At 51.5% G+C, this 24,898-nt stretch overlaps 11 protein-coding genes across 11 annotated transcripts; 6 read left to right on the forward strand and 5 right to left on the reverse strand.

Annotated features, from left to right (window-relative positions):
- Positions 1–1,274: 1,274 nt before the first annotated feature.
- A1O5_03811 (uncharacterized protein) lies at positions 1,275–1,854 on the forward strand (the record flags this gene model as incomplete). The annotated part of the gene is made up of 2 exons (XM_007744422.1): positions 1,275–1,641; positions 1,684–1,854. Coding segments are annotated over exons 1-2 (285 nt in total), but the record flags the coding sequence as incomplete, so codon positions are not given.
- Positions 1,855–2,136: 282 nt separating this feature from the next.
- A1O5_03812 (uncharacterized protein) lies at positions 2,137–2,376 on the forward strand (the record flags this gene model as incomplete). Its single annotated transcript, XM_007744423.1, has 1 exon — positions 2,137–2,376. One exon carries the CDS (start codon positions 2,137–2,139, stop codon positions 2,374–2,376), a length of 240 nt encoding a protein of 79 aa, XP_007742613.1.
- A 1,265-nt stretch (positions 2,377–3,641) lies between these two features.
- On the forward strand, positions 3,642–5,240 carry A1O5_03813 (uncharacterized protein; the record flags this gene model as incomplete). Its single annotated transcript, XM_007744424.1, has 1 exon — positions 3,642–5,240. One exon carries the CDS (start codon positions 3,642–3,644, stop codon positions 5,238–5,240), a length of 1,599 nt encoding a protein of 532 aa, XP_007742614.1.
- A 462-nt stretch (positions 5,241–5,702) lies between these two features.
- Positions 5,703–6,249, reverse strand: A1O5_03814 (uncharacterized protein; the record flags this gene model as incomplete). Its single annotated transcript, XM_007744425.1, has 3 exons — positions 5,703–5,872; positions 5,952–6,118; positions 6,185–6,249. The coding sequence occupies 3 exons, from the start codon at positions 6,247–6,249 to the stop codon at positions 5,703–5,705; spliced, it is 402 nt and encodes a 133-aa protein (XP_007742615.1).
- Positions 6,250–7,220: 971 nt separating this feature from the next.
- On the reverse strand, positions 7,221–8,322 carry A1O5_03815 (L-fuculose-phosphate aldolase; the record flags this gene model as incomplete). The annotated part of the gene is made up of 3 exons (XM_007744426.1): positions 7,221–7,445; positions 7,513–7,895; positions 8,073–8,322. 3 exons carry the CDS (start codon positions 8,320–8,322, stop codon positions 7,221–7,223), a joined length of 858 nt encoding a protein of 285 aa, XP_007742616.1.
- A 1,099-nt stretch (positions 8,323–9,421) lies between these two features.
- On the forward strand, positions 9,422–12,172 carry A1O5_03816 (uncharacterized protein; the record flags this gene model as incomplete). The annotated part of the gene is made up of 1 exon (XM_007744427.1): positions 9,422–12,172. The coding sequence occupies one exon, from the start codon at positions 9,422–9,424 to the stop codon at positions 12,170–12,172; it is 2,751 nt and encodes a 916-aa protein (XP_007742617.1).
- Positions 12,173–12,882: 710 nt separating this feature from the next.
- A1O5_03817 (uncharacterized protein) lies at positions 12,883–15,371 on the reverse strand (the record flags this gene model as incomplete). Its single annotated transcript, XM_007744428.1, has 2 exons — positions 12,883–15,301; positions 15,367–15,371. 2 exons carry the CDS (start codon positions 15,369–15,371, stop codon positions 12,883–12,885), a joined length of 2,424 nt encoding a protein of 807 aa, XP_007742618.1.
- A 1,307-nt stretch (positions 15,372–16,678) lies between these two features.
- A1O5_03818 (uncharacterized protein) lies at positions 16,679–18,487 on the forward strand (the record flags this gene model as incomplete). Its single annotated transcript, XM_007744429.1, has 1 exon — positions 16,679–18,487. One exon carries the CDS (start codon positions 16,679–16,681, stop codon positions 18,485–18,487), a length of 1,809 nt encoding a protein of 602 aa, XP_007742619.1.
- A 967-nt stretch (positions 18,488–19,454) lies between these two features.
- Positions 19,455–20,322, reverse strand: A1O5_03819 (NADH-ubiquinone oxidoreductase 24 kDa subunit, mitochondrial; the record flags this gene model as incomplete). The annotated part of the gene is made up of 2 exons (XM_007744430.1): positions 19,455–20,135; positions 20,191–20,322. The coding sequence occupies 2 exons, from the start codon at positions 20,320–20,322 to the stop codon at positions 19,455–19,457; spliced, it is 813 nt and encodes a 270-aa protein (XP_007742620.1).
- Positions 20,323–20,644: 322 nt separating this feature from the next.
- A1O5_03820 (oligosaccharyl transferase complex subunit OST4) lies at positions 20,645–22,227 on the forward strand (the record flags this gene model as incomplete). Its single annotated transcript, XM_007744431.1, has 2 exons — positions 20,645–21,018; positions 21,069–22,227. The coding sequence occupies 2 exons, from the start codon at positions 20,645–20,647 to the stop codon at positions 22,225–22,227; spliced, it is 1,533 nt and encodes a 510-aa protein (XP_007742621.1).
- Positions 22,228–22,660: 433 nt separating this feature from the next.
- Positions 22,661–24,829, reverse strand: A1O5_03821 (uncharacterized protein; the record flags this gene model as incomplete). Its single annotated transcript, XM_007744432.1, has 1 exon — positions 22,661–24,829. One exon carries the CDS (start codon positions 24,827–24,829, stop codon positions 22,661–22,663), a length of 2,169 nt encoding a protein of 722 aa, XP_007742622.1.
- Between the last annotated feature and the right edge of the window lie 69 nt (positions 24,830–24,898).

Genomic DNA, 24,898 nt, shown 5'->3' on the forward strand with positions numbered 1-24,898 from the left:
GCAAATGGTCCTGCCAAAGCGATCACTGTATAGATCTACGCATTATCAATAACAATGAAAGTAAGCCTAGTCTGAGGACTTCGTAACCACGCCTAAATAGCTAGAGTCTCCGTGAATCAGAGCGAGGAATTATAATCCCAGCACAGTTGTGAACTTCGTCAAGAAGGCTGAGAGCCTCATTACCACTGACAAATTGGAATGTTGCTAGCACCGAATAATCAAGTTCAACAATAGTATAGGTATGTGAGGTAGGTTCAAAATTGACATTGCTCAGAAAATGGATGATGACTCTCTGGACAGAGAGTCTGAATAGAAGTTGTGCCGGTGCAGTATTCAGAAATTGTATCAGGTGAAATAAACATTGATAAGCGCTATCACAAATGATGAAAGAGTGCGAAACCTGCCTGGTAGTTTGTCTAGGGCCTCTTTACCTTGGACAGAGCGCGATTAAGTATAAGAGGGGGTTTTGGAACTTCGGAATCCTCAAACTGGTCCCTCGCACACGGGCGAGCAAAGTTGCCACATCCTCGAGGGGAGATACTCGCGCACAGGACGTGAATAGCTAAGTAATGAGAGCTAGCGGCCAAACTTGGGACTGAGCAGAGAGGTGGTGAACCTGAGCAAGCTCAAGAAAGAGACTGAGCCGAAGTTGAGCCCGGTCATACAACACGTCAGGCTCATCCGCTTGTCGGAGGATGTTTGGGAAAGTTCAGCATGGGTGAACCTGTTTGCATCTAGTAGTGTCAACCCCTACAATCAATGCCCTACCAAAGTTATCCGTAGAGATCTGTTTCTTTTTTGGCCCACAACCGATATCCGATTCCATTTCCGTTTCTAGACGTGAGCATCCCGCCATTTAACCTGACCCATGACTAGGAGGTAAGCTAACTTGAATTGTGGCTTGTGCCGTCCGGAGCTCGGCATGGCGAGCCCTGAGTCGTGCTATGACCAGGGTGAGCAAAGCCGTGAGTCCTGAGTCCTGTGGGGACCAGTATCTTGGCCCCCCAGCTCCCAGTTTTTAGTGTTTCGCATTGCTCAGGAAGGGCCAGATCCAGTCCCCCCTAATACGGTTATTGTTGCCAGAGAACTTTAATCTCCTTTTCGCCAAGGCTGCTGACTAAAGTCAGCCAACAATAATTGGAGTATTTTCTAGCGTAAGAAATCACGTGAATATCCATCATTGCGTCATTCTATCGAGCATCACTGTTGTCGAGCATTCGAACGACTGTGCAGAACGGGCCTTTTGCAATTGGTCCAAGGAAATAGGATAGAACGATGAAGATATCCAGGCATGTGAGGATGCTCTACAGGTATGGCTCGACTATCTTCTCGATGATATGCGCGGACCATCAGCAGCGGAATTACGGCGTGACCGGTTCAAATTCTGGTGTTCAGAGTATGAATTTCAGATGAGTCGGCGCATTCGCGGCCTCTTTTGTGACCCTGATTGGATTGGCGGCGCTTGGGGTATGTAGTTTAGAAGATGATCTTTTTGATCTTATCAAGAAAAGCTTTCACGACAGGTTCATGAGTGCTCGCGAACACGTCCTTGCCGCATACAGAGACACACTAAGAAGGCATGGACAATCGGTTTACATCTACTCGGACAAACAAGTCGAGTTTTCGTACCATTACCGCCAAGTACTCAGGCTTCGACTGTGGCCGAAATTGGGCAATGATGAGACATTCTGGGAGGTCTGCTATCCTACCGGGATCGAACCGAAGTCTCAAAATGACAATTGGGAAAATACCGAACAGATCGATCTTCTGCATCGCTTAGAACCCCCAGAAAGTACACGTGACATAACCGCATGCCAGACGTTCCCACCAGAAATTGCAAGATGCAAACATTGCGATCAGGATCGGTCGAAAATAGAATCCACTATACACGTACAAAGAACGCTGCGAGATTATCTCTTCAAATTCTCGTCGCGACCTGGGATTCCGTTGCTATTGGGACCTATTCAAGGCACTTAGCTTCGCGCTGGGATTTCACTGGGACGGACGATATCTAGCAGGACCCCATTGCTACCATCCCGTGCGTTGAACTGATACCACACGACATTGCTAGTGATGCGGAGGTCCTCGAGTCTAGCATCGATTTCGACCAGATGGAGACTGACCAATACTATCGAAATGCTCCGACTCAACAATGAACAGCCAACCGTCGATGCTGATCATGCTATGGAGCATACTGACGACAACGATGCCGAATACGAAATGGACGATATGTACGGCGCCCATCCCATCGAGATCGAGAGGAACGCGCATGCTGGCAATGCCGATTCAAGGACTAGTGCCGAAAATGTGGACTACCCGGTTTGCGACGAGCCCACTGTGTTCTATGACTCAGATGCCGAGGACGCGGACTGTTGAATCAGGATCACGTTGACGACAACTCCGACTTCGGAGTTGTCAATTTGAGCCGAACATTCATTTCCAGAGTCACAATGAAATCGTGAAAAGTCACCACGATAGTGTGGTGGCAGCATTGAGCTAGATAGGATTTCGCCCTTATGGCTGGTGAGTTCAAGGGTGATCGCTCACCAGGTCAGGCGAGGGTGAGTGTTCCGTACAGGGCGGCATCACCTTAGTTCGAAATCGAGGTGAGCCGCGAGCAGATCTTCCTGGAAAAAAGTCCAGCCCGCAAATACTAAGTAGAAAGGGAACATGTCGCGAGCGCGGGACGGCGCATTTATGTCCAAGAGGACCAACACAAAACCGACCTTCCACCAGGTCTTCGAAGTGGGCAGAGATGCATAATTGCCGGGTAAGAGAGCAACACAATAGCCGCCCTACTGAAGAGTTAGAGTACACCAGAGGGGAGGCCGGGTTGGGGTCCCCCAGCGTCGCAAACGGGCCCCATCGTCTAAAGTTGACGAAAGTTAGTGTTGTGAATGGAAGAGGAAGAGGGAAGACAACCAGGCTCAGGTAGACTCTGGGAGAGCCTCGCTACGTACCTACATAGGTAAGAATCTGGACGGATTGGCCCGGCGATCCCGACAAACCTTAGGTACATACAGTAGGTGAAGAGGCCTTGGAGGGAACGCGCGGTTCGCGTCTGACGTGTCAACAAATGGCCCTGGTGGCCTCCTATAGGTGCGTAGGTATGCTCGGTATATATCGACACTGGGACCTTTGCTGCCAACGTGCAATCTGTGATTGAAGCTGCGTACATAGAACGTTGCGACGGAGATTCATTGTGAGATCAGGATCACGGGGCAGTGGCCTGGCTTGAAGGAGCCGAGCAGGTGTCCCAGCCGGTTGTTGATTTCTCCAGACTGCGTTCATTTCCCCCTTTCGACCTCGAATCTGGCACTAGCGTCTCGATGCAATTTCACCAACACCACCACTACCACCACCACCAACCTGCTCTTCAATCATCAACCACCATGGCAAGGTCGATCTTCCTTTCCAACTGTTGTGTGCATTTTGATCGAGACTGATCCTCCCTCGTTCATTACAACATCACTTGGACTTGCCCATCTGTCTGTCACCGCCGGTCGGCCGTTTACCGTACCTGTCTGTGCTACCTAGTCCACGCCTACCTCCAGGAGAGTGCTACAGTCATTGCTCTCTTTCTATTTTCAGAACATCCTGTGTTTCCCCGGTTCGAGGCCTTCAGTAACCATCCGGTCGCCATGAGCACAGATCTAGATCTGTCATCATCCTGCATCCCTTCTCGATCGCCTTCGCCCTCCCCAAATCTCCTCGCCACCCCTGACACCTCCAGTCTCTTGTCCAATCGATCCTGCTCCGGCGCCTCGAGAATCTCGAGCGGATCCTCATACTCCAATGCCTCAACTACTTCTCGAACCAGTACAAACTCTCGCCGACGTGGCTATGTCCGTCCTCAAGGAGGTTCCTTTGCCGAATCGGCCAAGAACCGCGAGAGTGTCATGAGCCTCGGCAGCATCGCCCATCTGCAATACTATTTCGCCCGAACGGGTCTGTTAGATGGCAAGGGAGGCCAAATGGCAAAGAAGAAACAGAACGGAGAATACGACATTCCAAAACTGTCGTTAACGGCAAATCAAGATCTGGTCGAATCTCCGATTGAGGACGAGTCCCAGGCCATGTGGGATGCCGTGCGCGAGGATGGTACGGACGTGATGCTACCCCCGACCGTATCAACGTACAGTCATCGATCGACATATGTGGCCCCGCCTCCGGATCAGAAAACCATGAAGAAAGAATTAGTGGAAGCTCTAGAAAACGCGTTACAGGCTGTCGAGTCCTGTGAACATGCAACAGGGGAAACCCCTGAAGATCAGACACCAGGATTCTACGAGGTTCAGGGACTCCATGTCCTCGATACCACGACTCAAGCAATCCGAGCTGCAAGACTCTATTACACGCTACATCCCAATCCCCAGAGATTGAATTCTATAAGATCCGACCAGGAATTGCGGAGGGATCTCTACTCTGTGCTGGATGTCCTGAAGAAATGTGCCTCTCGCAACTTTGCAGGCGGTTTTCGAGAGGACGAAAGGCTTGCAGTATTGGTTTGGGTTAGTGACGTTGGCATGATGATTGATCAAGAAGCAAAATTGGAGGAAGCAGACAAGACCGAGAGGAAGGACTGGCACTGGATGGACGATGCCAAGTGGATTGATCGAGCGCAAGAAAGAGACATCAACTTTCTCAACTTCCTGCTTCATGGAATTGGTCAAAGCCCATCCACTGAGAAGGTCGATTCCACCCCAGAGTTTTTCCGCAACCTCGCTGATGGTAGAGATCTTGTGACCATGCACAACGCCGCCGTCAAACGATCCAAGAGGCATTTCGACTACATCAAAACCTTCCACGAGGACGTGGCGAAACCGTATAGGCGTGCCGACAACCTTCGATATTGGCTGAAAGCAGCGGAGCTGAGATGGGAGCTCAAGCTTCAGCTCGATGTGATGGCTGTTGCAAATCAAGTCGACGACAGCATCACTTGGTCGTCTTTTGAGGATGTCGTACGACAGTGGAGCCGAGGAGTTCGAGCGGAGCTTACGAAGGATTGGAACGGGGAAGAGGAACGCAAACTACATGCGCGTGCAAGAAGTCTCGCGATGGCGAGCCCGCTGTCGAGCCCCTCGAGAAAGAATTCGCCTGCTCCACCCCTCCCAAGTCCGTTGAAAACAATGATTGCTCCAAGTTCTCTGAGGAGCCTGTCGAAAGATCCTGCAGCATCCGATGACCCAGAAAGCCCAACTCCGAAGCCAACGTCCACGCCTTGCAGTGGGGAACTCTGAAGGTTGGACAAGGGAACGGAAAAAGACCATCTGTTTTGGACAAAGTTTGTTTGAAAGCGATCCAGATGCATTACGATACCCACGCATTATAAGGAGCAAGCGATAATTGCTGGACCGGCGTTGGAGAAGGAGTTTGTGCTGGCGGCGTCCTACACTTCCGACGAGATCTGGAGGAGTTGGCCCAGGAAACCACTTCACATCATCCCCCCAGCTTAACATTCGATGTAACCATTTTGATCATATCAATTTCCCCCAAGGCAAGGAGCATTTAATAGCGGGCCAACCGTTAATCAAGTATCATTGGCAATGTGGGGAAGATCAATCACCAGATTCCTCAACCAGCATTGATCCGGAAGTCAAGCCATCAGATCCATTGTTCCATTCTTTCTTTTCTTGTTCCTTCTTGTACCACCCCGATCTCCTTCATGCATTCTTTCAAGACGGTGGCGGCATTGTGTTAATCTAAATGGCACCTTGCAAGGCCGGAACCCAATTGGTACGCTCGTGCGCAAACAATTCGGCGCCGGGTTTGACGTTGTTGAGGATGTTGACGTCGTTCAAGACACCTGCTTTGATGATCCTCACGCCATCGATAATGCCGAAGGTGTCGCCATATCGGAACAGTCTGGTGCCTGTCGGGCAAACTTCATTCAGATTTACCCTCCCGACCTTCCCTACTAAAGCTGGCAGTCCACGAAATCAATCACATACCACAGTCCAGGGCGAAAGCAATTAGTGATCGGCTTTCCACTGTCAGTCGTTTTGGTGATTTCCTTGAGTGTCCCTTGGGCGACTTTGAAATCGGAGCTCGGCACGACAAAGTGGTTTGCTCAGTTTCCGCCTGAAATCTTTCGACAGTCGGTACAGTGGCAGAGCGCCTGGTTTAACAGATCATCAGTCCACGCTGATCGACGAGACAAGGCTTTCTACGCAGAGGGACTAACTGCCATAGCAGGCTCCCCGGAGTACTCGATCTTAATGTTTCCCAGAAGCAGCTTCCTGTCGGCATGTTGGGCAAAGGTCAGAGTGCGTTGTGGTGCTTGCTCCCAAGATTGTAAGGGTTTAAAAACTGTGGCCAAGGAGTTTGCGACAAAAGAAGCCACAGAAGTTGGGCAACGTGGCCAACTTGGACGTGATACCATTTCGAATGCCGAGCTATTGGAGCTACAGGGTCCCAACACATCGTCACAACGCTGCGTCCGGCCGGGATGGAGGTGAGGTACAAGTGTATTGCAACCATAGGGCAAAATTTTGCTCCTTGTTGGATGGTATTTGAGATGCTGTCAACGTCAATTTAGTCTACAACCCCGAACTTATGACCAGTTGTTGGTGGACCGAAGCAGTCCTGGACTAGAGGGTCAACCACCTCTTATGGACCTCTAGACGGAGAAAGGGGACCTATCGGGACCATCTACGAGGCCAACCGGCCTTCAGGGAGGAGCTGGCTCTTATTGTATTTCCAAACTCTACCAACTGGTTTCCATCACTAATCCCAGACGCGATTACTAGCCCATGTCATCGCGCAGCAAGACGAGGGAAAGACTTCGATTGGCTTGGGGAAGTTAGATCCCTACTCTGCTGCTTCTGAATGCCAACTGCATCCAAGTTCCAAGGCGGTTGGCCAGCAAATTGTGGAGTCGCTCATCATCTGCTTCTCGACTCTCCTTGGGTTGTGCTCGATTAGCCGAGAGTCTCGTAAACGCGAACGATCATTCAGAGGCTAGACAGGGAATCATCGCCGTCTTCGCGGCGCCTTCCCTGCTTCAGAGCAATTTCAAAAGAATGCCCACCAACTGCTCTATTTAGAGAATCCTCACCCTGAGGAAGGACAGAACCGCGAGTACAAGACTGAACCAATGGCTTTAAACCTGAAAGAGAAGGAAATATGATGCTCGGGATTGGATGGTTTGTGACCTCGTCTCCCTGGAAAAGAAAAGGTGATCTACAAACGCTTGTTTGCTCACTAAGAGATGCGCGACTTCATTTCAAGAAATTGCCGTTCGTCTTGGCCAGCTGCTCATCATAGTAGCCCTGGAAAGCGAGCCAACCCTTCTCATCCGTGCCGACCTGGGGATAGGAAAACTCGGCCTCTTCTTCTGAGATGAGGATCTTCTTATGTCCACTGCCGGCACTCGCTGCGTCCACGAGCAACTGGGCGTGGCAGGTCTTGTCAAGGCTGATGAACCAGAACGCCGCAGCATCGACCTAAAGAAGCCGAAGTATCAGCGCGGCTTTGCAAGAGAAAGAAACAACGAATTTTGGAGGATCATACCGTCTTCGCGCAAGTCAACAAACCGTGATTTTGAAGAATAACCGCCTTCCCGTTCCCAAGCGCTTTGGCAATCCTCTTTCCTTCTTCCCGGTCCAACACTACGCCCCCAAAGTTATCGTAGACGGCATGGCTTTTGTAGAACCTCAGTGAATCCTGGGTCATCATGTCCAGCTCCCTCCCGAAAACCGAGAAGGCCTTTCCGTAAACGCTGTGAGCGTGGCATGCCGCATCAACGTCCGGGCGAGCCTTGTGGATTTCAGAGTGAATGGCGAATGCAGCGGCATTGATGGGTTCGTCGCCGATCACGACCTCGCCATCTTCATTCACAAGGATGAGGTCGGAGACGCAGATTTGGGAAAAATGCTGAGAGAGGGGGTTCAACCCTGCCGGTCGTGTAATTGTCAGTATGGGTTTCGCCGGCAATATCTTGTTAAGAGAGGCGTCCTCCAACCTCCTTTTGGCTTACTTCTCTCCCTCTCCTGAGTCCCAATACAAAGCTCCGCCTGAAAACACTATCCACGATCACCCCAGATTGCGAAAGGGAAGACTTGGGGACTCACAGAAATGGTCCCTCAAAATCGGGTCCCTTACTGAGATGTGGCCCGCAACACCCTCATCGAAGCCTCTGTCGGCGAAAACTCTGAACGCGGCAGCGAGATGCTGCTTGCGGTACAATCGCTCCTCCTCGAGCGACGAAAATTTCGGATACGAGCGGATCTTCAGCTTCTTGCCCGAAGTCGTCACTCCCAACGCGCCGACGGAGCGGTTTTCGGCGGAGGAGTGGTCGTACACGTCGAGGGCTGGCGCCATGGCTACTTCGTATCTTTTTGTTGTGCTGTGTCTTGATGTACCCAGGTCGTTTATAATGCCGATTTGAGATTAGAGGCTCATCAATAGTCTATTGAGAAGTGAATGTAAGTTGATATCGAGTCCCGTTGAGCAAGCAAGTAACTTCGGCCTCTATGTGCATATATTATCTTGTACCGCTCAATGAGAGAGCCGAGCAAAAGTATATCGCACCTTGGCTTTCCTGCTGACTACAAGAAAGATGAAAAGAGGGAAAACGGTTCCAACGAAGAGGATAGAACGAAGCAATCTAGAAATCCAATGCACATTGATTCCCGCGGGCATCGGCACAGATTCGGACATGGAGCGAAATGCGGGGAAGAAATCAAGATTTCAACGCACGGCAAGAGGATTCCGATTCCGACGGGAGCATTCAGCGTCCATTATTGGAAGAGAATTGGCTTGAGAAGGCCGATGAGCGCGCGGGGCAAGGAAAGGAGATGTGAGGAGTTGACCAGAATCATAGGCGACGGTCCAACGATCAGAGGGAAGACTTGCTTCTCCAAAATCGTGCACCAAGTGTTTCGATTTTTCCGCCGGGCTGTGCCGATGGAAGTCGAACGTGTGGAAAAAGAAGCAAGTCTTGAATGGCGGCAGGAGACGGTTGTGGTTTGTTTATGAATGGACGGTCCTGGTCCCTCCCTCTGTTGCCCCTATTTCGTCTGTTAAGTCATGTCGATGCCCTCTGAGGTATGGGTATAACTAGGAGCTCCTTCTCCTAGCTACCTAGGCACCTAGCGAGCTAGATAGACAAGAGCGAAAGACTCGATGTAACTTTCAATGACAAACAATAAGGACGTCTAGGTGTGGCAAGGAGTGTCCGAGGTTGGTGTACCAAGTCAAACCAAGTACATAATAATACCTCGTCAATTAGGCTGTACGAGGAACTCCGTCACGATGCACGACATCTCATCACGTGAACTGGCCGCTTTGGGGTGACTTCTTTGCTTCCAACATTTGAAGTTTTGATCGCGTTTGTCGCGAGCAGCAATCCTAGGACAAGCCCCTATCGATTCACGACGAAAGTCGTTGCGTGACGCCCATAGCTTCAGAATGCTTGCTAATGGCTCCTCGACCTGCCAAACGGCAGCGCAGATCTACCATCGTCCTTTCAGACGACAGCGATGAAGAGTCGGACCTCCGGGCGGCCAAACCCGGAAGAACGCATTTCCAAAGGGAGATCACACTCGATGGCAGGACCTCTACAACGGTTTCTCCGGTGAAGTCTAAAGCCACCAATTCTGCCTCCAAAAAGGCCGCAGCCAAACCCTCACCGGTATCATCACCTGAGAAAGCGAGAAAGAATGCCACAATCAAGGACGAGGCGGAAAAGAACAAGTCACTCCATAACTTCTTCAGTAAAGCGACGGAGGAACAGAGGTGGAAGAGAAAGTCTGAGACACCAAACGTGGAGGTGGAGAATAATGGCGAGTTGAGCGATGCCATCGAAGACGACGAGCTCTCCGACGAAACCTTGCAGGAACTTGGATTTAATAGAGGCAGACCCAACATCAACTCGGACCGACAACTCCCAGCTGTGGTGTCTGCGACAGGAATCCTCAAGCGCCATGCTGATAGTAGCAGTTTGCCATCCACCCAGAGATTTGTCAAGCCTACAGCACCAGATCGGAATGTCAACAACTTTGGACATCCATCTCAAATTGATGATCAAGACCATCGCCCCTGGGCCGACCGTTATGGTCCTACCAATCTCGAGGAGCTCGTGGTCCATAAGAAGAAGGTGGCCGATGTTCGGAATTGGTTGCAGGGCAGGATGGATGGGCACAACAACCAGAAACTGCTAATCTTAAAGGGTCCGGCGGGCAGTGGCAAGACCACGACCATCAGCCTGCTTGCCAAAGCACTGGGCTTACAGCTCGTCTCATGGCACAACGCTGCTGTGTCAGATATGGGTGTGAACAATTCACTATCTGCACAATTCGACGAGTTCTTGAATCGAGGCGGGCAATTCAGTAGTCTGGCTTTCAATGATGATTCTCCAGAGGGGAATGCAACCAAAGGAGATCCAGGCGGCCGACTTCTGGTCATTGAAGAGTTTCCAGCAACGATCACGAGATCTTCGAGTGCCCTTCATTCATTCAGATCCGTCATCCTGCAGTTTCTCGCTCGAGTGAGCAAGCCTCCCTCTATGGCATTTCGTGGTCAACAGGGTCCTAAGGACACATCCCCACCTATGGTCATCATCATATCAGAGACTTTATTATCTTCTTCCACAGCGCTGGTGGATAGCTTCACAGCCCACCGACTGCTAGGTGCGGAGATCCTGAATCATCCCTTTGTGACTGCCATGGACTTCAACCCCGTTGCCCCTACGTTCGTCACAAAAGCGCTGGACCTAGTGATGAAAAAGGAAGCGAGAGACTCACGTCGACGTCGAGTACCTGGCCCAGCCATTATCACGAGGCTGGCTGAAATGGGCGATGTCCGCAGTGCCGTCAACTCCCTCGAGTTTCTGTGCTTGAGAAGGGGAGATGGATCGGAGTGGTCCGGCACCGTTGCGGCGAAGGCAAAACGGCCATCGAAAGACAAGGAGAGCTTGGCATTGACGGAGGTGGAAAAGAATTCTCTGCAGTTGGTCTGTCAGCGTGAAACAACTCTCGACATGTTCCATGCAGCAGGCAAAATCGTCTACAACAAACGCGAAGATCCTCGCGTATTAGACACTAGAGCTCAACCACCACCAAAACCACCGGATCATCTTATGCATTTGTACACTCCAAAGGCGTCCCAAGTGGATATCGAAGCATTGCTGAACGAGACTGGCACGGACATTCAGACGTTCATTTCCACGCTACACGAAAATTACATCCTCTCATGCAACGGCGATGCGTTTGAGGCGTGTTTCGATGGCTGCTCCGACATCCTCTCCACAAGTGATGTCCTAAATCCGGAGAGCCGTCCAATTAGGCGGCGCCATAATAACTCGAATCCCAATATCGGGATAACGCAGTCGAATCTTCAAGCAGGATCGTCGGACATGCTCCGGCAGGACGAAATCAGCTTCCACGTTGCTACCAGAGGCCTGTTATTCAACTTGCCATATCCAGTCAATCGAGCGGCGGCCACGATACCGGGTGGTAAAAGAGGAGATTCTTTCAAAGTGTTCTACCCCGCGAGTCTGAGACTGTGGAAACCAATCGAGGAGATGGAGGGTCTCTTGGAGATGTTTGTCTATGGCGAGGGGGTCTGGGCTGGAAGAGCCGGGGGATCTTCTGTTTTTGCAACTGGGAGTGGGATGAAGACCCTGGCCCCAGGCGGTGATGGTGGCGTTGCGAATTGGCGAACGAAAGATTTTGTGCTGAACAGGGCCACCAGTGCCTCCTCGACACGAGTTGAACTAGAACCACCAGACACATCCATCCCTCATGACGGGCCTGAAGGCGAAGAAGGAACCGAAAACAACCCACCCCCTCCGGTCGTACATTCCAGATATACATTGACAATCGAGCTTTTGCCGTACATGACTCGCATCCTTGCGGCCAGGAGACAAGATACAACTATCATGGAGAAGATCACCAAGTTCAAGCCTACCAGCTACCTTTCCCTGGATGAAGCAGGGTTTGAGGAAGACGACATGGCTATGAATGTCATATCTGGCGGAGGGATCGGGCAAATGCAGACTCCAGCTCCAGTCACCGGAAGCGCAACGGGACCAGGTGTCAGCAATACCCGCGTCGGAGGAGGTTTCGGCTCGACGCAAAGTCTTAGGGACTTGAAGAATAACGCGCCAGCCGTGGCGGCGATGGGCGTGGAGAAACTGTACATCTCCGACGACGACATCGAGGACGATTAAGCTGCCTGCCTGACGTTAGTACTATTCCCACTTCTCATATGGACCTTACGAAAACGATGCGCAGCGGCACTATTACTTTCTCCGCCATACCGGTGTCTTGGAAAGGCGTTTCGGAGCCCCGGAGTCAGAGATGGAACGCGCGTACAGGAGAGGCATATCCTGTAGAACATATGCAAAGGCGTTCTGGCCGGGCAGATGCGCATTGTTTAGGTTGCCTAGTATTTATGTGTGTACTCCGTACCCACCTAGGGATGTATGCATGTAGAAAGGGCGGCGTATGTACGGAGTTCTATGTATGATGTCCGCTGTGACCCGGCGCAGACTTGATAGATACGTCCCTAGAATATACTGCGTCCGGGGTACCTATCTCGGCATGTATCTACCTAGTTAGGTATGATGAACTGTATGTGCTGCAAGTACTCCATAAGCTATGTAACAGACTTAGTCCAACGACAGTGGAGATAGGTAGAAGCGACCTGGAGGGAGAGTACTGGTTCCTATCCCACCCATTAATCAACCATGTTTGCAGGATGTAGCCGATACGGGGCGACCCTCGACTCATGTAGGCCATTATTATAATGATCGCATTCCTCTCAACATGTCGTCCGTTTTGTTTCCCTTTGTCCCTTTTTCCCGGGGGATCTGGAACTCCTTTTCCCACCTTACACATACTTGCATCGACTAGCAGTTCTGATCGACGGACCACACCATTACCCCTGGTCACCTGGCAGCTGGAACCATCCGTTCTCCTTGATCCTAAAGACAAATGTGACTGCTGTTGCGGCCAATAACCCCAAACACAACGCCGTCGTCCCATACTTATCATAGTACCTTGAGACATTGGCCCTCCTCTTGCGAATCATCTGCACCCGCAGATAATAAATGATGACACTATATATCAACGCAGCGCACGCGACAATGGTGAACCCCCAGGCAGAAATCAGGCTCACATTGTCTCCAAAGTTCAAAAGCGCGGCGGCAATGGAGCCGATGATGATGCTAAATTCTAGCCACGAGAGGAATGTGCGTTCTGCGGCAAAGTAGACCTTGGGCTCCACCCGGACGGGCACATGGATGCGTTTGCCTCTGGGAGCCTTGAAGAGTTTGACTTGCACTTGGCCCGTAAGTTGGTTTCTGCCGCCAGCAACGCCTCCGTTCTGTGGCAAGGGGGTACTCGTGGGGATTTTGTGAATGAGGTTGAGAACACGGTCCCCAACCAGATGGGCGTGGTGTTTCAAAAGCAAAGGGTAGTATTTCCAGGATTTGGACTGTCGAGCTTGTTCTAGCTCGTCTTCGGCGTCTTCTTCTTCCGAATCATATAGATACTCGGCAGAGACAGGCATCGCAGCCACCCTTTCTTCTACGTCTAATGAGTTCCCCGGCGCCGTGTAGCCCTCTTCCATGGCGTCTCGGTCCTGGGCCCGAGTATGTTCGTCGAGCGCTTGCCGTGCAGCCTTCAAGCGCCTTGTCCCTTCATCTTCGGTGTCCTGTGAGCCGTCGAACATGGGCGTTGTCTTTCCGGTCGTCTGAGCCTCCACTGCTGCGTCATCTGAATCATACTCGTCCTCGTCGATATCGCTGGTGGAGTAGCTCGCTGTATTTGCGGGTCGTTCAATGCCGAAACGATGGGTGATCGGTTTCCGAATGTCGACGTCCATCTGAGGGAACCAAAATGGCAGCAGATTGATGCGACTTGGAAAAAGGGTGGCGGTGCCATGAATGAATTTTGAAAACTTGGGAACAGCTTCGACAAGATGACTCGCTGTCAAGTCACGAATCCATTGAGGTGGCTCTTGACCAGCTTGGGTCTGCAGTTTGACTTCTAGGACGGCGTAGGGGAACCGTTCAACATCTTCCGGCGGCAGCTGGGGAAAGGGCCAGTCAATGCCGATGTCCATCCGACGCCAGTTCTTGCCGGCGCGTTGTCTGCCGTCAAGGTTATCTTCCCGGACCATGGTCAACTCGGTATCCAACGAGATTCTCACACGGGCGTCACCTGGAAGCTGAAATGCTGTGCGGTGGTAGAACGACCTGGTCACCGGGACGAGTTTCCGGCTGATGGCGCGGTACTGAATTTCTCGAGCGAGTTGTTCGAGGTCTTCAATTTCCTTGATGCTCTTCTTTCCCTCTTTTCGCATTTTTGCGAAGACTTCCTCAACCGTCATTGTCCCAGCCAAAAAGGGATTGACGTTCTTCTCTTTCAGGGTGAAACGAGCCTTGACAGACTTTTCGCCCGTCCAATCTTCCCGATGAGTCTTTCTCTCAACAAAGATAGTCTCGTTTTCCATGCCGCCGTACCAACGAAGACGGATGGCCTCTGCGCCCTCGGTCTTTTTGAGACGACCCATGTATAGCTCCCATGTTTCCGAGTTGTCATAGTAGATGGATGAGATGGCAGAATCCTTCTCTTCAAACTCCTTGTTTGGATTGAAGACCAGGACAGGTAAATGTTTGAGAATGATGAGCTTCAGCTCGGTAATATTGTCTGGGTGGACCCAGTATTTGGTTGTTTGACGGACGAAGTTCTGCTGGGAGCCACCGGCGGCACTATCTCCTTTTACCGGGTTGCCGCGCGTCCGGACAAGGTCGTAGAGCTTGGAAAGCTTGACGATGAAGGCATCATAGTTGTCTTGGAAGAAGGGTTTTGCCTTGAGACGGGTGGCAAACGAAGGACGCAGGATCAACTGGGTCTGCTTGTCATGCTTCTTGATGATCTTCTGGAAACCCGTGTAGTTCAGCTGGGTGAATTTGGCCAGGTCATGGACGTCGGCGATGATGTCGGAAAGGTCGGCTTCCAACAGATCGAAATCGTTCTCGAGCTCCTCGTCGGGCTCATAGCCATTGTGGTTTTGGCGATCTTGCCGTTCCACAACCTGCTTCACCTCAGCCTCAGCAGCCTTTATTCTCGATATGATCTCCTGGCTCTTGAGCTTCTGAAAAGTGAAGACCTTGTCGAGCTCGGCCTCTAGCAGGCGAATGAAGTTGGCCTCGTCGTCGTCGGTCCAGGGTTCTCGCTGGCCACTTTTGCCATTGATGAAAGGTTTCTTGAGGGCGGCTTTCAGGTCGTCATAGGCAATATAATGCCAGTAATAGTCCTTGATAAGAGACTGGCGGAGCTGCTGGCCAAACCTACAGAAAGGTGGACTGTTAGCGAGGAACACAATGGAGCGGGACGGAGGCTCGTTAGGACAGACTTCATGTCGACAGGTAGAAGTAGGGCTGCAAGACTACCGCATTGAATGGACAGATGTGTGAGCTTATGGTAAACCGAGTAGAAGAGACAAAAATGGACATGAATATTGGTTGTAACAGGGAATGAAGCAGAGGAGAGACAATGCTTTCGGAGCGTGATGGAGCAGAAGCAAAGCTCAAAGCTCCCAAAATTGCATGCAGGTAAAGGTCATGGGTGGAGGCGGGCACCAGCGCCCTCGAATGATGCGCATCAGGGCCTCGCTTGCTGGAGCTTGCCGTTGTTAGGGGGCTTGATCGGCACCCCCGCTGTTGCCCAATGGCAACCTGGTTTAAGGGAACGTGCACCTGTACCCAGTAGCTTACTTGCAGAACCAGTACCCGGTACAGGTAGCCCACTAGGAAGCGCCTACGAGGGACTGGTGGGCCTATGTAGTACCTACTTGTGGATAGCGAGTACCGAGAAGGTACATACTGTACCTCGATACATATTAGGTCGTTGGTGGGGCATCAACTACTACTGGGTACCTAGGTATGTTACTCTACGGTAGGTACTCGGTATCCTGTACCTAAGTATGTATATACTCGTAGGCACCCCCCCCCAACCCATCCCCCCCCCAAAGCCCCCTCCACCGCGGCACTAGCCTGTTCAATAATCCCACATGCCTGTACAACTCGGATCAAGTTTGAAGGGCATGTACCTCGTACATATGAGCTCAATGAAACCTCCAGCTCCTCCTAGTCCTAGAGTGTGTCATGCTGCCCGAGGAATCGAGACAGGTACCGAATGCTCTCTACAGAACAAAGGAGTTGCACGAGGGGGATTGAGGCTGTCTTCGTCTGCGACTTTCGCACTAGGACTCGAACCCAGACAGCACAGGCCAGCACAAGACAGCACAACCATCGTCACCACAAACTTACCTTGGCTCTGTGCTTTCTTCGCCCAACCTCCATCCTTCAATTCGCTCGGCATTGGGCAAACTGCAGCAAACAATTCCATCTATCCATCTGTCAGGCTCCTTGAATTTGCTCCATCGCTGCCGTCTCTCCAGCTCTCCCTCTCTCCCTCTCTCCCTCTCTACACTCTTGCGACTCATAATCCGTCAGGCAACCGCCGCTAGCCTGAAAGGCAGCCACATCCAAGTGTCCAAGCCTCAGTGGTAACCTCGTTCATCCGCAACAGCATAACAAACGCTGTGCCTCTGCGCTGTCGACTTCGTTTCATTGCTCTTCATCCATGACCTACCTTCTTCGAACCTTGTCCGATGCGCTTTTTCCAGAATTCCATCTCAGTGATTATTTGACCCTTCACGCGCCATGACCTCCTCTTCCACGCAGGTGACCCTGAACCAGGTCCCAGATCTTCCTAATGAAATCTTCCTGCTTATCATTCAAAGATGCCCTCGACCGATCTTGAAGCAACTGCGGTTGGTTTGTAAGAATCTGGCTCAGATGGCTGAACCCTATCTCTGGAACAGGGTGGTTCTGGTTCCAAACGACCATTGCATCCTTGGCCTTTACAGAGCATTGAGGCACTCAAAAGTCACTCGTCACATCGTCGAGTTGACGTATGATGGCCGCTTTGGTTCCTTCTTCCAACGCATCAGGGGAATTCCGCCAGACCCAGCTCTTCCATACCCCATAGAGGTACAACACAAGACAGTGGCCCAGGTCGACCGCGCATGCTCGGGCCATTTCAAGCCCTACGAGGACCTGGCTATTGAAGTTGCCATCCTCTCCAGGACTTTGCGAATCCTGCCAAACCTTCGAGCTGTCCGCGTGAGAGACTATGAAGATGAAGCCACTATGGCGGCCGCCGAACGTAGCTGCAATCCCACTGCAGCGGCCGAAGTTCCCTCGTTCTACGTCAAGATTTGCAACCGGCTCAGAATCGACCCGGAAACGGTCGAATGGGGTGCTATGGCGGGCAGTTCCGGCAGGTCATACACAAAAGGTTTCCTGACTGCCGCTTTCTCGGCTAGCTGTCGCCTTCTAAGCTTCGAGGCAGATAACATAGATGGCCGCGCTATGTTCGGAGTGGCGCCCAATAAATCACCCGCCGCATTGCAACAACTTCGCATCTGTCGGGCTGTTACCGAGGATCTCCTAACCCTTGAGCTCTCCTTCCGTAACGACACATTGATCACCGGCGCCCATCATCTTGAAGCAATCCGCTCCCTTTTAGAAGGGGCCCCGAGAATCAGAACGCTGAAGCTGCGGCTGACGGATTGCAGTGGCAACCGTTACGAGTATGCCGACGATGATTTGACCTCGGATTTGTGCGGACTTCTGGAAACACCGGCCGGAACATGGACGTCTGTGCCACTTCTTCCAAGGTTAGAAACGCTGATCCTTGATGCCTGCGTCTGCCATGACGAGGATCTCATTCACTTCTTGAAGATCCACGCCGCCACACTGCGAAGGTTGCAACTGTCGAATGTGACGCTCCTCGGTGATGAAGATCGTCGGGAATGCTGGGTCCGACTGATCAAGCACTTGAAGAAAGATCTAAAACTGACGTCAGTTTCTTTCAGTGGGTGGCTCAGCAACGGTGGAAGACAACAATGGTTCGTTACAAAAGATACCGTGGGCATAGATCGGTTGAAGGCTAAAGTGGAAGCCTACGTTGTTGACCGACATATCCGAGAATGTCCCCTCGAGTCGATCGCCATCCAACCGAATCAAGGCGACGTCGAGCAACCAGCAAACGGTGAAGAGTTCGAGGGTGATTTGACGTGGACAATGGTCTACTCGAATCTCTCCGAGGATCAAATAGATTGGCACCCGACCCAGCCATCATTTGGCATTCATTCAAACGAGGTATCCCATGCACCATCTGAATATGGCAATGCCAGTTTGCTAGAGCAATCCAATTCTGATGGCTGGGTGGGGTATATTGGTGAGCAACTAGGCGACTCGGAACAAGACCAGCCTCTGAACGTCGAGCCGCCCCCACCTTTCGAGACAATGGATATCACGGCTGTCCATAATGGGAGTACCTTCACTTCCCAATTCGAACCTCACACGACATCAACGGTCAAAGTCTACACATTTAGCCAGCCTCCAGCGACTTGGAAGCCTTTACCGACTGCCGAATTCTATTCCAACCCCCCTGTCGATTACTGATAGGACCATCAAAGAATTTGCCTACTTTTGTGACGACGGTGCAGCTTTCTTCAGATGGCATGGCCACAGATGACAGCTGCATTTACTTCTTGTTGATATTTTGTTCAAAATGCTGGGTCATTGTGAATTCTCCACGATACGCAGCTAGCAACGGGAAGAAGCTTGGTGTGGCCTAAGTCATGTACATTCCCGACTCCATATTTATGAATTTCAGGGACTTCGCATTTGCTGGTCATGGGCGTGGGAGTCAACTTCGGGATAGGTGAGGCTCTCTTACTTTGGGATAACGAGCCCCATGACATGACGACGGGAATGCATCAAAATGATGAAGGGTGAAAATGGAATCTTATCCAGGACTCGCTTGTACAACTAGTGAAAACCACACTGCTATCAAAGTCTTATTTGATTTAATTATTCCGGGTATATACAAGGAAATGCTTGGGAGCTACAATGGCCAGGTGACATCTACGAGAGGGACGGCGGGATTAGCAATGTGATCATGAACTGTCCTAACCGGATCTCCCCTTTCCCCTGACACGTGAGGAAAGGTGGGCAAGAAAGAAAAGAAAACGAGAAAGAAGTCCTCCCATCTTTGGCCACCGGGGCAGCTTTGTCAAGTCCATTTTCCGTTTTCCGAGAACTCTCGACGGCAAAAGGACCATATTAAGCAATCAGTGGCCATGGGCCGGCTATACTTGGTCAGTTGGTCAGCTGGCTCAGTTAGAAGAACATGGTTGTGATTTGCCAGCTCTCTTCGGTCGGGTGTTCTGCTGCTCTCCCCTCTCTCCCTTATATGTACAACACGGCTCAGCCTTGCAGAGTGGCCCAGACGACTGACTGACTGACTGACTGACTGACTGTAGTCTTTGATTTTTCTTGTGCCTTCTTCCTCCGAGGTTTGATTTTCGCGAATTCGAAATCTACAGGATCTTCCCATGGTCACACAGTCTTCTCCTTCTCCGGCCCTTTAGAGCTCCCCATCTGCCCTCAGGACGTCTTTACTATGATATGGCTCACTCAGCAATGCGGTCTGCCCGGCCCTCGGCTCGCACGTCATTCTCTGTTTCCCTTCGTAGACTTGTGGTCCCGGCCTCGGGATCTTTGACACATCATATCCGCTAATAGTGGCCGAGTCCTTCAGCGCCTGTAACAATTGCACAATCGTCTCTGGCGTGAGATCCTCGTAGTAATCATCATTGATCTGCACCATGGGTGCATTGACACAAGCACCCAGACATTCAACTTCGAGGAGAGAGAAGAGTTTGTCTTCGGTCATTTGTCCCGAATGAATGCCCAGAAACTCTTCGCATGCTTTCATGATCACGTCGCTGCCACATCCTCCCAACATGCACGGCGTGGTGGTGCACACCTGCACGAAATATTTCCCGACAGGATTGCGGTTATACATGGTATAAAAGGTTGCGACCTCGTAAACACGCATGGGCGGCATCTCGAGGATGCGGGCAACTTCGTTCATCACGCTGATCGAGGTGTAGCCGTGTTGGCGTTGGCCCAGATCCAGAAGAGGCATAACGGCCGCTTTCTTGTACTGTGGTGGGTAGCGTTTGGTGATCTCGTCGATGAGGCGCAGGTTTGTGTCGTTGAATTTGAAGGGGATGGAGGGGTTATTTTCGGGAGTGTTCCGATGCTGGTTTTCTGTGTTAGGATCTCCCGTAGACCTCATTGACGTATGTGCTACTGACCACTGCGAGAGTTTCACTCCGTGACGACGGTGAGGTTGAGAATTGTCTAGGATGGAGCAGCTGTCTTCGAGGAGCTCTGGTAGCTGTCCTTGTGGCTTGACGTATCAGCTGTGGCACGAGTTTTGACGCCATGGTGGGCGACTTGTCGATGGATCGCAACCTTGAGTCAAGGACACAGGACCTTGCTATGAAACAGCGACGTCGAGAGCGCGAGACGTACAGAGGAGCTTCCACCAATGAAAGAGGAGTCAATGTCAGTGTGTTCATGAAGTGCTATAATTCTCCGTACAGTTTATTTCGCTTCATTGAGGCAATATTTCACCGTATTGAGAATACGTCGTCAATATTGTCATTTGAAACTCCGCAGGCGCAGCCTTCTCCCCTTCTCCACGCTGGCCAGATTGGGTCGACAATGCCGATGCGGCCTTGATTACTGTCTCTTCAAGGCTTGAGAATGAGGCTATCATCGGTGGTGGGCGCGGTTCTCGCGCTATGCACCGGAGTATTTGGGGCAGACTCAAATCTCACAGCGCATTGGTCCCCGAAAGAGATATTAACTGTCGACTCTGAACCTCCCCAAGTATTCGAGAACACCAACCTTGTTCGGACCATCAACCTCGAGAAAGGCTACGTGAGGGAGACCACCAATGTGCTGGTCACAAACACGGACAAGTCACCACAATACCATTACTATGTCCCCTTGGAATATGACTTGATGGGCAAGATTGGCGGGTTTGACGCCCGGGACAAGAAGAAGCCAGAGATTCCATTGGAAGTCGCCCTTGCTGAGCTAGACAATAAATCAGACAATCAGGGCAGAGCCACAAAGTATGCAGAACCTATGCTGGCTCACTGGTAACGTTGGCTGACTCTTCTAGACCTACTCATTACTATATCATCCACCTCTCCGAACCGCTGCCATCTAAAAGCACCATCACTCTCTCGATATCATGGAATGTGCTGGGTGCTCTGACGCCCTTGCCCGCCTCTATCAAGCAGGAAGACAAGCAATATCTTATGTACAATTTCTCCGCCTACGTTCCCACGGTCTATAAGACACACAAGCAAAAAACAAAAGTGAAGTTCGCCTCTGCAGATGTCCCCGAGTACAGCACCACGACTGGCTTGACATCAGCCACCGATCCAGAAAAGCAGGGTTCATCATTCACATATGGTCCTTACGATACGGCCAAGGTCGAACCAGGCACGGTCTACCCAGTGACTGTGCGCTACGAATTCAACAAGCCCCTCCTTGTATGCAGCCTGCTTGAACGAGATGTTGAAGTTTCCCACTGGGGAGGCAATTTGGCGACTGAAGAAAGATACTGGCTTCGTCATGACGGCGCTACGCTCTCAAATCAATTCTCTCGCCTGGCATGGAGTACGCAGAGCTTCTACATCAGCGCAGGACAGGGATCTACTTCAGCTCTCAGGGAACTGAAAGTACCGCTGAAACCAGGCACCGTCGACCCCTATTTCACAGACATTGGAAACGTGTCGACATCGCGTTTCAGGCCCAATAATGTCCGCGAAGCTAGCTTGGAGCTCAAACCTCGCTACCCTCTATTCGGGGGATGGAAGTATAGTTTCCGCATTGGCTGGAATAATGCCCTTTCCTCTGTCCTCCGCAAACTCAAGACTAAATCCGACACGTACATCCTCTCTGTCCCACTTCTGGAAGGTCCTAAAATGCCAGAAGGCATTCAATACGAGAAGCTTGTCTTCCGCGTCATCCTGCCCGAAGGCGCAATAAACGTCCAATGGCAAACTCACGGCGGAACAGGCGTGCCTCCTCTGCATGCCGAGTATGATAACCACAAGACGTTCATGGACACCTTGGGCCGAACGGAGTTGAAGTTGACGGCTTACAATGTCGTTGATGAGGCAAGAGATGTTACTGTCCTGCTGACGTACGAGTATCCGTTCCTAGCGGCTTTCAGGAAACCCGTCACCATCTTTACTGGATCAGCTGTGGTGTTTGCGCTAGCTTGGTTGGTGGGCAGTGTGGACACGAGTATCGGGAAGAAGAAGAGATGATACTACATCTTGGTTCAGGAGAATAAGGTCTCCATGAGCGTGAACACTACCATGAGGGATGTATGCCTCTCTTTGGACTGTAGATTATCGAAAAGTGGTCTTTTCTGGCTGGGAAGTGATAGAAAAATTAGGTATGAAATGCGAACCCTTCGATCAATGTGGGCAATGTCCAATGTTCATGTATTCCTTATCCTGCCATATCTCCTCGCTCGCTGATTCCTTTCGTCAAAGCTCGTCATAACCTGGTAGTGATATCAAAATTCTGGGTTCGTGAGATGCATGCATGCGCTCCCTCGCAATGAATGAACAAACCGAGCCTCGATCAAGGGGGCATTTACCGTATCGTGCATGCCAGATTGATGAGAATGATCTGCAGACTCGCCTCCCTTCCAATAAATCCAAAGACGAAGCAAAACCAAAGATGGATGGATATTCAACCCGTGCATCTCTCTTCGGGCGGTCTATACCCAATGCCCAGCCCCTCCATGAGCCTCCTCTCACGATCCGACCAGGTATCCTGATCGTCCCATTCCTCGCCGGCGTCGAAATCGCTCCGTTGGAGAGTCTTACCCATCAGGACCATCTCCACGGCGTCCTTGTTCCCCCTTGGCCTGGGCGCCTCAAGGTCCAGGACGAGTCCGTTCGCACGGTTGCGCACGCCCGAGGAATCGAATTTCAGGCCGTGCATCTTCTTCACGAAGCGTCGCACGTCCCGTTGAAAGGTCGTGCCACCGCTCCAGCCGAGCACTGCACAACCGACGGTGCGCCAGGCCGAGACGATGATGTCGACGCGGCGGTGGATGTTTGGGTTCTTTTTCCTGGCTGCATCCTCGTCCGCTTCTGGGTCCTTGCCTTCGTAATTGGGATCCTGCCACACACAGAGCGCCTTATCCAGGCTGTCGAAGCCGTGCCCGTGGCCGGTTCGGTATGGTAACGTTGTCTGCCCACGATCACTAGTGGTGGTATTCAGCGTCAACGTGTGCGTAACCCAGCCCTCCGACTCGAGACTCCTCACCACGTCCACGACTAAATTTTCGGTCTTGGAATGGTCCCGATGCGATAGAACGACATCCACGTCTCCCGAGAATTCCTTCCCACGTCGATATCCGCCGACAATGATGAGTTCTGCATCCTCCTTTGTGCCATACTTCTGCTCCGGGATCTCAAGAACAGATCGTGCATGCCACAGAATCACGCTCGAGATCGACTCCACCTCGCCCCTGGGAATCTTCTGCAAAAACTCATCATAATACTTGACTCCGATTTGCTGCACGCGAGTCAATGTCGACCACCCAAACTCCACCACGTCATCCATATCCTTCCAGCCATGCTCAAAATAAAACTTCCTCGCCGTTTCCGGCCCGACGCCCCAGATATTCCAGAATAGTCGGAGGTGTTGAAGGTCCGGATCAGCGTCCGAGTTGCGGACAACTTGGATGAATCTTTCCGAATCGTCGGCTTCCGGCGGAGCAGAGTCTTCCCATTCACGCCACAGCGCTGCAATTTTTGATTCGCACCCGGGTAAGCGGGTGATTTCCTCGGCCTGAGTAATGTGATATGGATAGGCGGCGATCGAGGCGATCGAGGTCGAATAGGCGCGGACACCGATATCATCCAGCGTGAGTGTGCGACCGTCCCTGATTTTGGTGAGTTGGGCGATGAAGGCATCGTTGGGGGAGTGCATGAATGTGGAGCGGCAGCACGCGTAAGGCGCGTATGGGCCAACTGCCCAGTCTGGAAGACGAGGCAGAGGATGCTCGGCTTGGTATTCAAGTTCGGAGGTTGTAGTTCGGTGAAGTTTAGGTTTGTGTTTGGTGGTGGTCGTTTGTGCCAAAGAGTGGTGGTGTGCATGATCGCCGTAACGGCGGCGAGACGAGGAGGGGAGAGTTGCTGCTTCAGCTTTTGCGCGTTCTAGGATAGATGCTGTCACTGCCGGTTTGGATGCTCTTCGTGACGTGACGGTTTGCGACTGGGATCCGGATCCTACCTTGAAATATGCCGACAGGGATACTTGTGATTTTGGAGAGACTTCGCCTGGAGGCTTAGGGATGATTCTTGCAGTATAGACGACGTAAGGTCGGTATGGAATCAGATGTTCCTCCTTGAGACACGCTTCCAGCCAGGAGAGTTTAAGAATGAGAATGTGGGTGGAAAGATCAGGCCAGAGCACTTGGGCCGGTGAAGAGGCAGCATTGTTCTGAGATACATCTGAAGAAGCCGAGATTGTGCTTGAGCTGGGCCGCCTTCGCCTTGTTGAAGGCCGGGAATTCCTAGTATGGTCTGCAAGCTTGGCTTTCTTCCTCTCTGGACCTTCCTCTGCTGCCGGTTCACGATCTTCATTCCCGTTGGAGCTGACCTCGGGTAAGGCTGCCTCTTCAGTCCATACTCCCCTGGCCCGTAGATCAAAAGCAGCGCGCTTCTTCTGGGCAACCCGGCCGATGAATACTCTTGCCTCTTTGGCATCAAACGTCAAGTGGCCTCCGGATTGAATGATCAGGTCTTCTGTGTCGTGAAGTTCTTGTGGCTTCAGGTGGGTTGGAAGGATGAAGATGGGGGGCGACGAGGACAGGTTCAGTGGATGAGGCAGATGCGAAGTAGCCATTAATGGGTCAAGTCATAATCCACAATCATAAAAACTTGGCTACGTGCATAGAAATAGAATATGTAGAAT

This window comes from Cladophialophora psammophila (assembly GCF_000585535.1).
Source record: "Cladophialophora psammophila CBS 110553 chromosome Unknown aczJe-supercont1.5, whole genome shotgun sequence".
NCBI classification, from domain to species: Eukaryota; Fungi; Ascomycota; class Eurotiomycetes; order Chaetothyriales; family Herpotrichiellaceae; genus Cladophialophora; species Cladophialophora psammophila.